This window comes from Tachypleus tridentatus, chromosome 13 (assembly GCF_004210375.1).
Source record: "Tachypleus tridentatus isolate NWPU-2018 chromosome 13, ASM421037v1, whole genome shotgun sequence".
Lineage (NCBI taxonomy): Eukaryota > Metazoa > Arthropoda > Merostomata > Xiphosura > Limulidae > Tachypleus > Tachypleus tridentatus.
The window spans coordinates 201,535,776-201,549,028 of NC_134837.1; the positions used below are offsets into that span (position 1 = coordinate 201,535,776).

Here is a 13,253-nt window from a genome sequence, read left to right on the forward strand (position 1 = left end):
GTGCTAAGTTGAGAGCTTGTAGATGATTCACCATATCTTCCCATTTAAGGGTATGAAATTAACAATTTCAAGAACAAATTTCTTAATATCTTCATACTTGAAGTCTCTGGCTGACAAGTGTTTAAGATGAATAATGCAATGAACAGGGAGAAATTCTGGAAAGCTGGGATTATTTTTCATAAGAGTGTAATTAATCCTGAATTTTTCCCACCATTGGAGGTGTTCTATCTGTTACAACACTGACGAGTTTATCCAGTGGAATATCGGCATTTGTTAAGGCTCTGTTAAGCACATTTTTAATGTCAACATCACGAGTTCTTTCTTTTCGTGTCACAAAGTCCAACATCTCTTCTTTCACAGTTACATCGGAGGAAACACAAGGAACAGATACCCCAGTTCCGGGTTGTTTTGTACACCTGTAGATTTGTCAAGGGCTAAGCTGAATGCAAGGGAATTCTTTAAAACATTTTGCATTTTGCCTGCAACATCAGCACTGATCTGGGAGATACATCTCTCTGTAGTGTTGTGTGAAGCTGGTGTTTGTGCTATTAGTCACTGGAGTTTTGTGTTTTTTGGATCTAACTGCAACAACGTCAGCTGTATTCTTCTTAACAAATTCACTTAGGCGAACAAGTTCTTCTGGCTTATTCCGAACAGTAATTGGCCAATCATATTTAATTTTGGCAGCATGGGTGGTCTGATTGATTAAATTGTAATGTCCTTCCTCAGACTCCTTCAACATCTTTTCCATTTGTGGGTCTTTTTCAAGACGAATATCAGTTGAACACTACTTTGTCCTTTATGACTTCATTCATTGGAATTTTTACTTTGTTATATCTTCTTGTCTCAGTCACTTACTGCTTGCAAAGTTGCTTGTACCTCATCTACAGGTGCTGGCAATGAATGCCTTCAGCTAGAATTGGTCACACAGGTATTTTTCTGTGTACCTACCTATCAAGTTGCTTTGTTAGGTAATATCCCTTGTTCACTCCATTCCTTCTTGAGTCCTCCTGACTGCTTCCTGTTGGCCAACGATTGGTCACAATGACTGATCCTCTACTTTCTATCCCTTTTTCTCTTTCTTCATCAATCTCAATCATGCATCCTGCATCCCAACTTTTACTTCCTGCATCTTCATGTCTGGCTTTTGTCTGCTCATTGGTGAGACAGTCTGGTTTCACATGGTCAGTTTCTTGTTAGCTAATTCCATCCATCCATCTTCCATGGAGGTGTACCAGTGTAAGTGGAAGTTATACCACAGTTGGTCTGCAACTGAGTTTCCCTCCTCCAAATCTGTTTTGGCTTATGTGGCAAAATTTCTCACTTGGATTTTCAGTTGCAGATATCTGGTGTCCTCATTTCATGGATGACTTTATCCCATACCTTTTGTTTTTTCTGATACTGTAGTGTAGGGTTTTTACATCCTATATTTTTACTGTGTTTATGCATTCTCTCTGGATATGTTGCTTTTCCAGGCATCCTGTCCTTATTGATTCGGACTTTAATGTGGTCCTACATTCCCTTACTTTAGCTTCATTCGAACAACTTTCCTCATATTTCACGTTTCATCTTTCCCTTAAAATGTAATTCGTTTTCTTAGCCTGAAGGTAAGATTTGTTTCCCATTGACATTTCATATACATTTTATCGCCCAACATGTCTTCTTTATCTGGATTGTTACTTTCTCCTGAAGACCTTGTCAGCTTGGGAGGGTGTTTTGTTTCATGCAGTACCCATCCTTTTAATACCAGATGTTAAGTTCCAAAAGTTCAGAGCTTCATATCCAGGAATCAGAGAGTTTGTTTATCTTTGGTACTTGAGATTAAGGTGAAGACAGTATGATCCTCATCATAACCTGATGTGAATATTGGTACACTGCGAGGAGGTTTTGGATGCAGTTGACTTCCTGAGTGCAGTCTGTCACTCTATATCTCACTGTGAAATTGAGTTACATTATCTTTTTCTGATTAGAGTCACTTTCCTGCCACATTCTCTCACACTTGAATCTGCTCCTTTCATTTTACACCCTTGTATCTTTCACATTTCACAAATGGGCAAATAATATATCTGCTTCATAAGTTGTGCAGTTTCTCTTTTCCTGATCTATCAACTTGAATCTTTCATTTTCAGGGGTACTGTTTGGAAACTTTCTGGTGGTACTTCTTTTGTTCCTCCTCCTCCCAAATGTTGGATTTTAGCTAATCTTTTTGATAGAAACTAAGTACTGTATCTGAAATTATAATTTTTCTTTAATGAAAATGTATTTCTGATAGATACTTACCTTCTCCCACCCTTCCTCCCCCACTTTTTTCTGGTGCTGACATCTTCTGACATATTACAAAATGATATTTTGTTAGAGCATTGTAGAGTGAGTAACGTGTGTCAGATGAACATGTGGTGCTCCTATTGGTGAAGATGTGACACATGATAATTTGCATGAGAGTCCTGTTGGAATCTTACAGTTTTAATAATAGGGGAGTGGAAGATTTGTAACATGTATGTAGAAAAAGTTTGCATATAGACTGCAGCACTGAATGGGAATAGATAATGTTGTGAGTGGTAATACATTTTCAGTGTAGGAAAACAATAAATTCTGAAGTAGCTATTTTCTTTAAATTATAGTGGTTATGAGACAGTCTGACAAAACAGTATATACTTCTGCAGTAGTTGTTTAATTTAAACTTTAGTTGTTACAAGACACTGTCACTTTTATTAAGACTTGTTGAATCTACTTGTTTCTCTGACATCGTGAGAATAATATATTCTTATGTGCTTGCCATAGCATGTTTTGATATAGTAATGAACTTGTTTGATTTTTGTTTCTCATTTAATACATGTAGGTACTCAGTTATGCTTTTTTGTTTTGTCAGTAAAGTACTGTTATGTATTTATAACCAACACTTTAATGTGTGTTTGACAGGTCATGTTGGTCCACCCTTACCTTGCTGTTCTATTAAACTTGTTGATGTACCAGACATGGAGTATTTTGCAGCTGATGGTTATGGAGAGGTTAGTATGTCCAAAGATACTGATATGGTTGTTGGAATTGATTGAGCATCTGTGTGATCCAAGGATTTAACCTTAGCCCAGTAGATGCATAATGTAACTACCATATAAACATTTTCAGCTTAGTTACTCATAGTGTGTGTGTATTGTTGTAAAATGATGGTACTTTGTTCCTTGTTTTTATGTGTAGACATGCCCATGTTATTCTTCACAGTATTAATTTTAAAGAAATAGGAAAACCTCCTGAAATAACTGTCTTTACATATTGGTTATTTTATGGAACTGATTAGATTACAGACTTTATAATACAGAATAAAAATGATAGTGTTGTGATATTTGGTGTACAGCTAGTTATTAAATGAACTGTAGTGCTTTCAACACATTTACAAGCCATTTTAATTCTCTGAATTTGCACTTGATATTTCTATAAGATATTGATATATATTATAAAGTTGGTGGCTATAAAAATTTCTGAACTTGTACAGTATAAAAGTATAATAAATCTTTGATTGTGAAATTTTAAGCTATTTAGCATTTGTTAGCAAGAAATAATGCAACTTCATCATGTGCAGAATTTTCTGCATAGAAACTTAACCTTCTTTCTGTGAGTGGGTTAAACTGTGTATGCCACAACTTTTTACAGAGTGACATTAAAAATGCAATGAAACTATATTATCAGTATATATGAATAAGTTTGGCATCAAAATATAGTTACCTTTCAACATGGATTCAGTCGATTGACCTACATTGTGATCTGTTAGTACTTGTTTAAAGTATTTATAGTTTTGATACTGCTAACTTTTAATGTGTATGTCTTCCCAAAATTTAGCTGACTCTTAGTAAACATTATAAATCTTTCATATACAAAAAAAAACATTTTTTTAGTAAAGTATTTTTAATAGACTAAAAAAATATCTGAATGTATCAAGTATTCTTTTTGACTAGTCTGTGTGCAAAGCGATTTTCAAATTAGGATTAAAAATACTTCATCTCAAAAATCTCAAATTTGATTTGTATAATCTCAGAAATCTCCTAAATACATTTCAGATGTTTGTTTTCAGTAAAACTATATTTTATCTGTTATTTTCTATACCCTTACTTTATACAATGTTGGTTTGTTTGACTGACCTTGTAACCACCAAAGAAAAATTGAAATACATCTAAATTACCCAGTTTTATTTCTAGAATAACTTTAAATTATGACACAAAACTACATTGATTTATCCTAAGTAGCTTTAAACTGATAATGGTATCCATCTATTTGTACTTATGTTTTATTGCCCTTTAAAGAGTTTCTTAACTACTGTTTGTGCCATGATAAGTTGAAAATCACTTAAGGGATGTGGAGCTCACATTATTTTATTGAGTTACACTCCCCATGAGCTGCTTCCATGCATGACTTATGAAGCATTTTTATCTTATTATTTATTTTACCTAATATAACCTAAAGAGATCCATATTTTTGCATTGGAGTTAGTTTTATAATAATGAATAAACATGGCAAATCTTGACTCATAACCTGAGAGTCATGGGTTTAAATCCCTGTCACACCAAACATGCTTGCCTTTTCAGCTATAGGGGCATTATAATGTGTCAGTCAATCCCACTATTTGTTGGTAAAAGAATTGCTCAAAAGTTGGCAGTGGGTGGCAATGAATAGCTGCCTTTCCTCTAGTCTTACACTGCTAAATTAGGAACGGCTAGTGCAGATAGCCCTCGTGTAGCTTTGCGCTCGAAATTCAAAACAAAGAAAACATGGCAAACAAGAAATGAAATGCATACCTATGTCGTCTTTTGTTGCTGTCAGTGATGTTTAACCCTATTTTTTGTGTACTGATGGTAGTTATGCACTAAATTTTTATTTAATGAGATAATACATACAGTAAATAACTTGAAATAATAACATGCAAAAAGCAGACAATTTCCCTTAACTAACACAATTTTTCAGGCTTTTTTAGTATATGGCATAAGCCATTACAACTTCATCCAAGATAGTCATTATTTTTCTGGTAGTACAAGTTATCTTCTACACTATATTATATAAATATCATTTGCTAGTTGAAAACCTTGGTTTTCTATTGGTTATAGATAATATAGAGATCTTTAAAGAAATCCTGAGAAAGAAGATTTGACAGATGAATGTGACAAGAGGAGTCTGATTTATATTTGATGGTTCTGTAACCAAACAAAATTGAAGGCAATATAAGTTATTGTTTGTCTGAACAATGATGATTTATAGTAAGTAATATATGCTAAATTTCATACTTAATGTAGGGGAGGTGAATAAAGTAGAGAAGAGGGGATACCTTGAGAAAATGGCACATTTCATATTCTAGGGGAAATTTGGAATTTTTTAAAATATTGCCTTATTGAATTGATAATTTAAAATATATGCTATTAAAATATGGACTGTTAGCTATGATTTTATGCTATACTACTGGGTATAATATGAACAAAAATACTTTAATTTCAAAAGTTAAAAAAAAATCACTGAAACCTTATGGCATGTGCAGTAAATGTTGCCTGGAGAGATAGGGTTAATAACTCATATTTCAATATTCTATAAGTTTTTATTTTAACCATCTCTAGTCTTAACATGAAGATACACATACCACATTAAAAGTTATAGTGTGGAAACTGGTGGTTACTTTGTGGTTACAAGGCCATTCACATCAAATGTCCTCATGTGGAAAGAGTTAACCAGATGGGTATTCATGAGAATTTAGTAAACAAATATAATACCTCTCATGTATATTTATTCTCTTTCTCAGGTCTGTGTAAAAGGTCTTAATGTTTGTAGTGGATACTTGAAAGACCAATCAAAAACTAATGAAGTAATTGATGGAGGTGGATGGTTACATACTGGAGACATAGGAATGTGGCTGCCTGTGAGTTGAATAGTGTACATTCCTTTTAAGTAGGGTATAAACATATTATCCAAAGAACCACAAAGTTTATGTTGTAAATATTATAAACAGTGTAAACACAGAAAACATTAAAAGTACAAACTTAGAGTAGATTCTTTTAATTTACATGTATATATAGTTTCACAAGTTTCATTTCATGTGTGTACTTTTTACACGTTCTGTTTTGAGGTTGCTAATGTGACTCATCTCACACGTGCCCTCCATCCTAGAAAGTGACTAACATATTTCTCTTTTCATATCCGGATAGTTTTAGTTCCTATTATTTTACTCTTGTATGACAGTAATGGATTGATAAAGTATGGGGTGATTTGTGTTACTTGATTGCATTCAAATAAATCAATCATCCTGACATAAGACTTGGATACTTGGTGTAGTAAAAAAATTGTAATAAAACAGTAAAATTAATTTCAGTTTATTGGTTGTTCTCATAAGTCATAATACTGATCTATTGAGCTTAAGAAACATTGAATTGATTACAAATCATAATAGTAATACGTTGATCACTTGTAGTGGAATACTTGAAACCTGTAATAGTTTTAATTATTTTTGTGACATTAATTAGTTAAGTAGAGGTTTTAATTAACTGTTTACCCAGCTCTAGTGTAAGACACGTGTTTTATTGAATATGATTATATTTCTAAAAGAAAACAGTACAAAATTTGTACAGAAATATTTTTCAAAGGTAATAAACATTAACAATAGGGTCAGTACTTATTACTGATACATGTTTCCTGTCAATACTCATTCAAACAGTCAGGCTAGTCTGTTTTATTCACATATTGGGTCTATACAGTGCTGGTTTGTTGTAACATTCACTTGTGAAAGAAAATCCAACAAATACTGAATGATCATTAAATAACTGTTCTGTCCTTATTTCCAGTTGAACAGTAGATGATCCCACTTTCATCTTTCTAACTTTGTGATTGGCAGGAATTAGCTCTAGCATATGATGAATGTGATAGAAGTATAGATAATACCTGTGGCTATAAACAACACGTTTCCAGTTGTGCTAGAAAATGACAAACCGGAGATTGTGTGAAACACTTTGTGTAACACATTCAACAGTTTTAAAATGACAAACCGGAGATTGTGTGAAACACTTTGTGTACACAGTATAACACATTCAACAGTTTTAAAATGACAAACTGGAGATTGTGTGAAACACTTTGTGTACACAGTATAACACATTCAACAGTTTTAAAATGACAAACCGGAGATTGTGTGAAACACTTTGTGTACACAGTATAACACATTCAACAGTTTTAAACTGTAACTGTATTCATTATTAGCATTTTATAGAGCTCTTATTTTAAGCTACAATGGACAAATGAATAGAAATATGAAGAGATAAAAAGAAGTTAACTGCAGAAGTTGTTTGTTTAACACTCTAGAAAGAAATACCATTTGTTAATTATTTGTTCTTTTATGATAACATAGAATGGAGCCTTAAAGATAATCGACAGAAAGAAACACATCTTTAAGCTGGCTCAAGGAGAATATATTTCACCGGAAAAAATTGAAAGTATATATGTTCGAAGTCAGTTTGTTGCTCAGGTCTATGTGTATGGAGAAAGTTTGAAGGTAATAATTTTTTATATATATATTTTTTATGTATAATAGTGAATTGGTTAATATTTAGTAGAAAAATGTTTTTAAAATATTTTCAAAGGGATAGGCAAGGTTAATTTGAATAATAGTTTTACAAAATTTAAATGAGCCTGTTTATATAGATGTTACAGTTAACTATTAATCTTCTGTGTTTCATGAGTAGTTATCTCATGTAGATTCAATTCTAGATGTTTTTGCATTTAAGGAAACATTTTACAGATAACAAGTGACCATAGCATTTGTGGTATGTTTATTTGTAACTGAAAATTACTGATATCTCAATATCTGATGCTTTAAGTGCTTGGAGCAGTAACAACAAAAAACGATTATTGTGTAATTAAGAATTCCAGGCATTAAACTGTGAAGAAAAGAAAAGCAAAACAGGAAAGTCATGTCAAACAAAGTATATTTCAAGGCAAATGTTGGTAACCAGTGGTCACTGAGAGAAAAGTGAGTGACACAAACTATCAATTGGGTTGTGGTGGAAGACAACCTCTACACTAGTCATTTGTTATAGTAAGAAATGGGTTCAGTGATCAGATGCTGTGTAGTCAGTAATAATGGTAATAGGTTTTTAAGAAATGAAACAGTACCTAATGGCAGGCAGTAACACTTTCATTGAACTTCATTCAACCATTGCTCTAAAATATACACTAATAGTGTATTATTACCAGTGCATCATGAAAACCACATCTGTCCAGTTGGTTATTCAACTACTTGAATTATAAGAATTGTACTGGTTTGCCAAGCCTGAATAAACCCATTCATTTGCCTAATTTTAATTTTGTTTTTACCATTTTTGAGACAGAGTTTACCACTAACCACAGTACAGTGAGATATTTAACTCATTTTGAGGAACATAATAATGTTTATCTTTAAAAACCAAAACAACCAACATTTTCATTAAATATTTTGTTTGTACATGGTTGTGATTTTTCATAGGTGAGGTATTTTCAAAAGTTCTAGTTGACTCTAGTCTTTCCATTTTCCTTACATTTGACTTGTTAGTTATAAAAGAGTATTTATTGTAACAAAACAATGTGTGGCACGTGACATTCTCTTATACTGGTGAGCTCTAAAGCTTTGTGTTGTGTTGTTCTATTTTCCCATTAAATGTTAATGTTAACTACAAACGTAAAATCACCCCAGGCAAAGTTTAAAGTTGTAACTCGAGAAAACCTACAGTCGTTTTTGATGTAGCTAAAGTAAACAAAAAAGTGTTTGGATGTTTATTCAGACACACGTTTTTTTGTGTGTGCATTTATAACATAAACTTTTGAATTTGTTTTTCAGTCTTGTATTATAGCAGTAGTGGTACCAGACAAGGACATTTTAATATGGTGGTCAAAAACAAATGGCATCTCTGGAGATTGGATGGAACTCTGTAAAAATGAGGTAGATAATGGATTGTTGCTTGAATAGTGTCTAACCTTCCTGTTTCACTTGTGTGTTTCCTCATCACTGTGTTAAGACATTTTCAGGAAGTTAACATTGTAAATTCAAGTTTTGTTTTTGTTGGAGTAACATTGCTTAGAACAGTGAGACCACTTGTGATGATAGAATGTTAGGAGTTACAAAATAATTCTGAATGTTTATGTTAATGTATAATAAAATATCAGATACAATGAAAATAAATTTAAAGTAAGAATAAATATACACCATTTGAGGACTACAGTAAACTGTACAGAACTGGGATAATACATGGTACCTTTTATTACAAGCTTGTCATTTTTTTAATAAAACTGTGACTAACTGAAGTTTATTATTTAGAGTTTCATGGGAAATGATCACAAATTATTATTTGTTGCAGTAGTCTGTGATATTATCTGTCCTTGTTATTATACATTTTGTGAATGTAGAGGTTAGAAGAAGTTCAGTGTCTTGTTACAATATGGTAATGGAGCTGTGACTATTTGGATTTTAACAGGTTGAAGACACTAAAGGTATCAACATTTAAGAATACTGATTTTCATATATTCAAAGTCTGATACTCCATCTTCCCTGTCCTATTCTAATGATGAAACTGTACTTTTAATAATATACATTGTTCTGTTTACCTATTCACGTATTTAGTTAGCATTACAGTGTCATGGTTAACTGTCCATTTATTTGCTGAAAAGTTGTTGAAAGAAATAACATGATTATTTTGTACTGCTGTATGGATTAAGGTTTCGAGTGTGGTCATCTTTTTTTGTAGCATGTGAAGAAAACTATCCTTAGTGATATGGTTAAACTAGGGAAGAAAGAGGGGCTAAAATCATTTGAGCAGGTAAGTTTAGCTTAAATTTTGTTACTGAGTGTAAGCTTGGTTTTTTATATGTTTTTTATAGCTTTTCAAATGGCATGGCAACCACCTTGTATATAATACTGTAATCATTGTGTAGTAACTACCTTACCTATAAACATAGTAATCATTCTTGATAACGAGAAGCCCACATGAAGTCAAAATGTATCTCAGAACAGCTGGTATGAGTGTTAACACCTTTACTAATAGAGCAGAGAACCATGTTTCAACCTTCTTAGGTTAATGTATCTCAGAACAGCTGGTATGAGTGTTAACACCTTTACTAATAGAGCAGAGAACCATGTTTCAACCTTCTTAGGTTAATGTATCTCAGAACAGCTGGTATGAGTGTTAACACCTTTACTAATAAAGCAGAGAACCATGTTTCAACCTTCTTAGGTTAATGTATCTCAGAACAGCTGGTATGAGTGTTAACACCTTTACTAATAAAGCAGAGAACCATGTTTCAACCTTCTTAGGTTAATGTATCTCAGAACAGCTGGTATGAGTGTTAACACCTTTACTAATAAAGCAGAGAACCATGTTTCAACCTTCTTAGGTTAATGTATCTCAGAACAGCTGGTATGAGTGTTAACACCTTTACTAATAGAGCAGAGAACCATGTTTCAACCTTCTTAGGTTAATGTATCTCAGAACAGCTGGTATGAGTGTTAACACCTTTACTAATAAAGCAGAGAACCATGTTTCAACCTTCTTAGGTTAATGTATCTCAGAACAGCTGGTATGAGTGTTAACACCTTTACTAATAAAGCAGAGAACCATGTTTCAACCTTCTTAGGTTAATGTATCTCAGAACAGCTGGTATGAGTGTTAACACCTTTACTAATAAAGCAGAGAACCATGTTTCAACCTTAGGTTATCTTCAGGTTAATGAAGAGAGAGTTTGCAACTGATCATTGCTAGGCATGTGCCTTAGGGATGAGAGTATAAATGGGTACAGGATTGTAAGGGACATTGCAGTTAGATGTTAGTTTATTAATTAGTATAAGTATAATAGTGTTCCTTTATATTGGTTTAATTTTGGTGTTAGTAACTACCTTACGTATAACACTAATCATTATGTAGTAACCATCTTACATATAACAGTTATTAATGTGTTGCAGCCATCTTATGTACAAGGTATTAATATGTAGTAATCATCTTGCATATAACACTGTAGTCATGGTGTAATAACCATCTTACACATGACACTGTAATTATGGTGTAGTAACTGTTTTACATATGACACTGTAATCGTGATGTAGTAACCATCTTATGTATGACACTGTAATCGTGGTGTAGTAACCATCTTACCATTGTGTAGAACAGGAGCTAAGCACCAACTTTTCAATATATCCCAGTTATACTGATTTCTTTACAGTATCTAATTATGTTTTCATATCTGTTGATGTTGAAGTTATGTTATATCTGTTTGAAAGATACAGGTAAGTATATTTAGGGTTAGTGGGTAAGTTAGCCTAAAAGATTGTGTAATAGTGAGAAATTATAGAAATTATAATTATTAACCATGTAGAATAATTATTCTTTTAGTGAACAAAGTAAACAAAAGGAACAGAGAAAAAGTAATGCAGTTTAAAACTGGTTGAATGTATTAAATCAACTTTTCTCATTACTAACGTAAAGAATGATCCAGTTTTAATTACATTTAAACTGTTTTATTACATTTATAAGTGACTGTGTATACAGACAAGGAAAGTTATGAGAATAAAAAACATATTTTATATAAAAAATTGTTATATAGTTTTTCTGACAGCTCCTGTATGCACACACATATAACTCAGTACTCACTATGTAGTAATTCCTAATATAACACATCAGTCACTGTGTAGCGTATGTATATTTATATAGAGAAGTAGCTACATGGACATATGGCAGACAGTACTATTATATTTATATAGAGAAGTAGCTACATGGACATACAGCAGACAGTACTATTATATTTATATAAACAAGTAGCTACACGGACATACAGCAGACAGTACTATTATATTTATATAAACAAGTAGCTACACGGACATACGACAGACAGTACTATTATATTTATATAAACAAGTAGCTACATGGACATACGGCAGACAGTACTATTATATTTATATAAACAAGTAGCTACATGGACATACGGCAGACAGTACTATTATATTTATATAAACAAGTAGCTACACGGACATACAGCAGACAGTACTATTATATTTATATAAACAAGTAGCTACATGGACATACAGCAGACAGTACTATTATATTTATATAGAGAAGTAGCTACATGGACATACAGCAGACAGTACTATTATATTTATATAAACAAGTAGCTACACGGACATACAGCAGACAGTACTATTATATTTATATAGAGAAGTAGCTACATGGACATACAGCAGACAGTACTATTATATTTATATAAACAAGTAGCTACACAGACATACAGCAGACAGTACTATTATATTTATATAAACAAGTAGCTACACGGACATACGACAGACAGTACTATTATATTTATATAAACAAGTAGCTACAGGGACATACGGCAGACAGTACTATTATATTTATATAAACAAGTAGCTACATGGACATACGACAGACAGTACTATTATATTTATATAAACGAGTAGCTACATGGACATACGGCAGACAGTACTATTATATTTATATAAACAAGTAGCTACATGGACATACGGCAGACAGTACTATTATATTTATATAAACAAGTAGCTACATGGACATACGGCAGACAGTACTATTATATTTATATAAACAAGTAGCTACATGGACATAACGGCAGACAGTACTATTATATTTATATAAACAAGTAGCTACATGGACATACGACAGACAGTACTATTATATTTATATAAACAAGTAGCTACATGGACATCTGGCAGACAGTACTATTATATTTATATAAACAAGTAGCTACATGGACATCTGACAGACAGTACTATTATATTTATATAAACAAGTAGCTACATGGACATACGGCAGACAGTACTATTATATTTATATAAACAAGTAGCTACATGGACATACGGCAGACAGTACTATTATATTTATATAAACAAGTAGCTACATGGACATACAGCAGACAGTACTATTATATTTATATAAACAAGTAGCTACATGGACATACGACAGACAGTACTATTATATTTATATAAACAAGTAGCTACATGGACATACGACAGACAGTACTATTATATTTATATAAACAAGTAGCTACATGGACATACGGCAGACAGTACTATTATATTTATATAAACAAGTAGCTACATGGACATACGGCAGACAGTACTATTATATTTATATAAACAAGTAGCTACATGGACATACGGCAGACAGTACTATTATATTTATATAAACAAGTAGCTACACGGACATACAGCAGACAGTACTATTATATTTATATAAACAAGTAGC

General features: G+C 32.4%; 1 protein-coding gene across 2 annotated transcripts in view; it reads left to right on the forward strand.

The window, feature by feature from the left end:
- The window catches only part of LOC143237068 (long-chain-fatty-acid--CoA ligase 1), a 50,816-nt gene that overhangs the window by 28,746 nt on the left and 8,817 nt on the right, over nt 1-13,253 (forward strand). For both annotated transcript variants that reach the window (XM_076475903.1, XM_076475905.1), the window contains exons 15-19: nt 2,920-3,008; nt 5,777-5,893; nt 7,370-7,513; nt 8,834-8,935; nt 9,738-9,809. In XM_076475903.1, the coding sequence (XP_076332018.1) occupies nt 2,920-3,008; nt 5,777-5,893; nt 7,370-7,513; nt 8,834-8,935; nt 9,738-9,809 (524 nt within the window). The remainder of the gene's footprint in view (nt 1-2,919; nt 3,009-5,776; nt 5,894-7,369; nt 7,514-8,833; nt 8,936-9,737; nt 9,810-13,253) is intronic.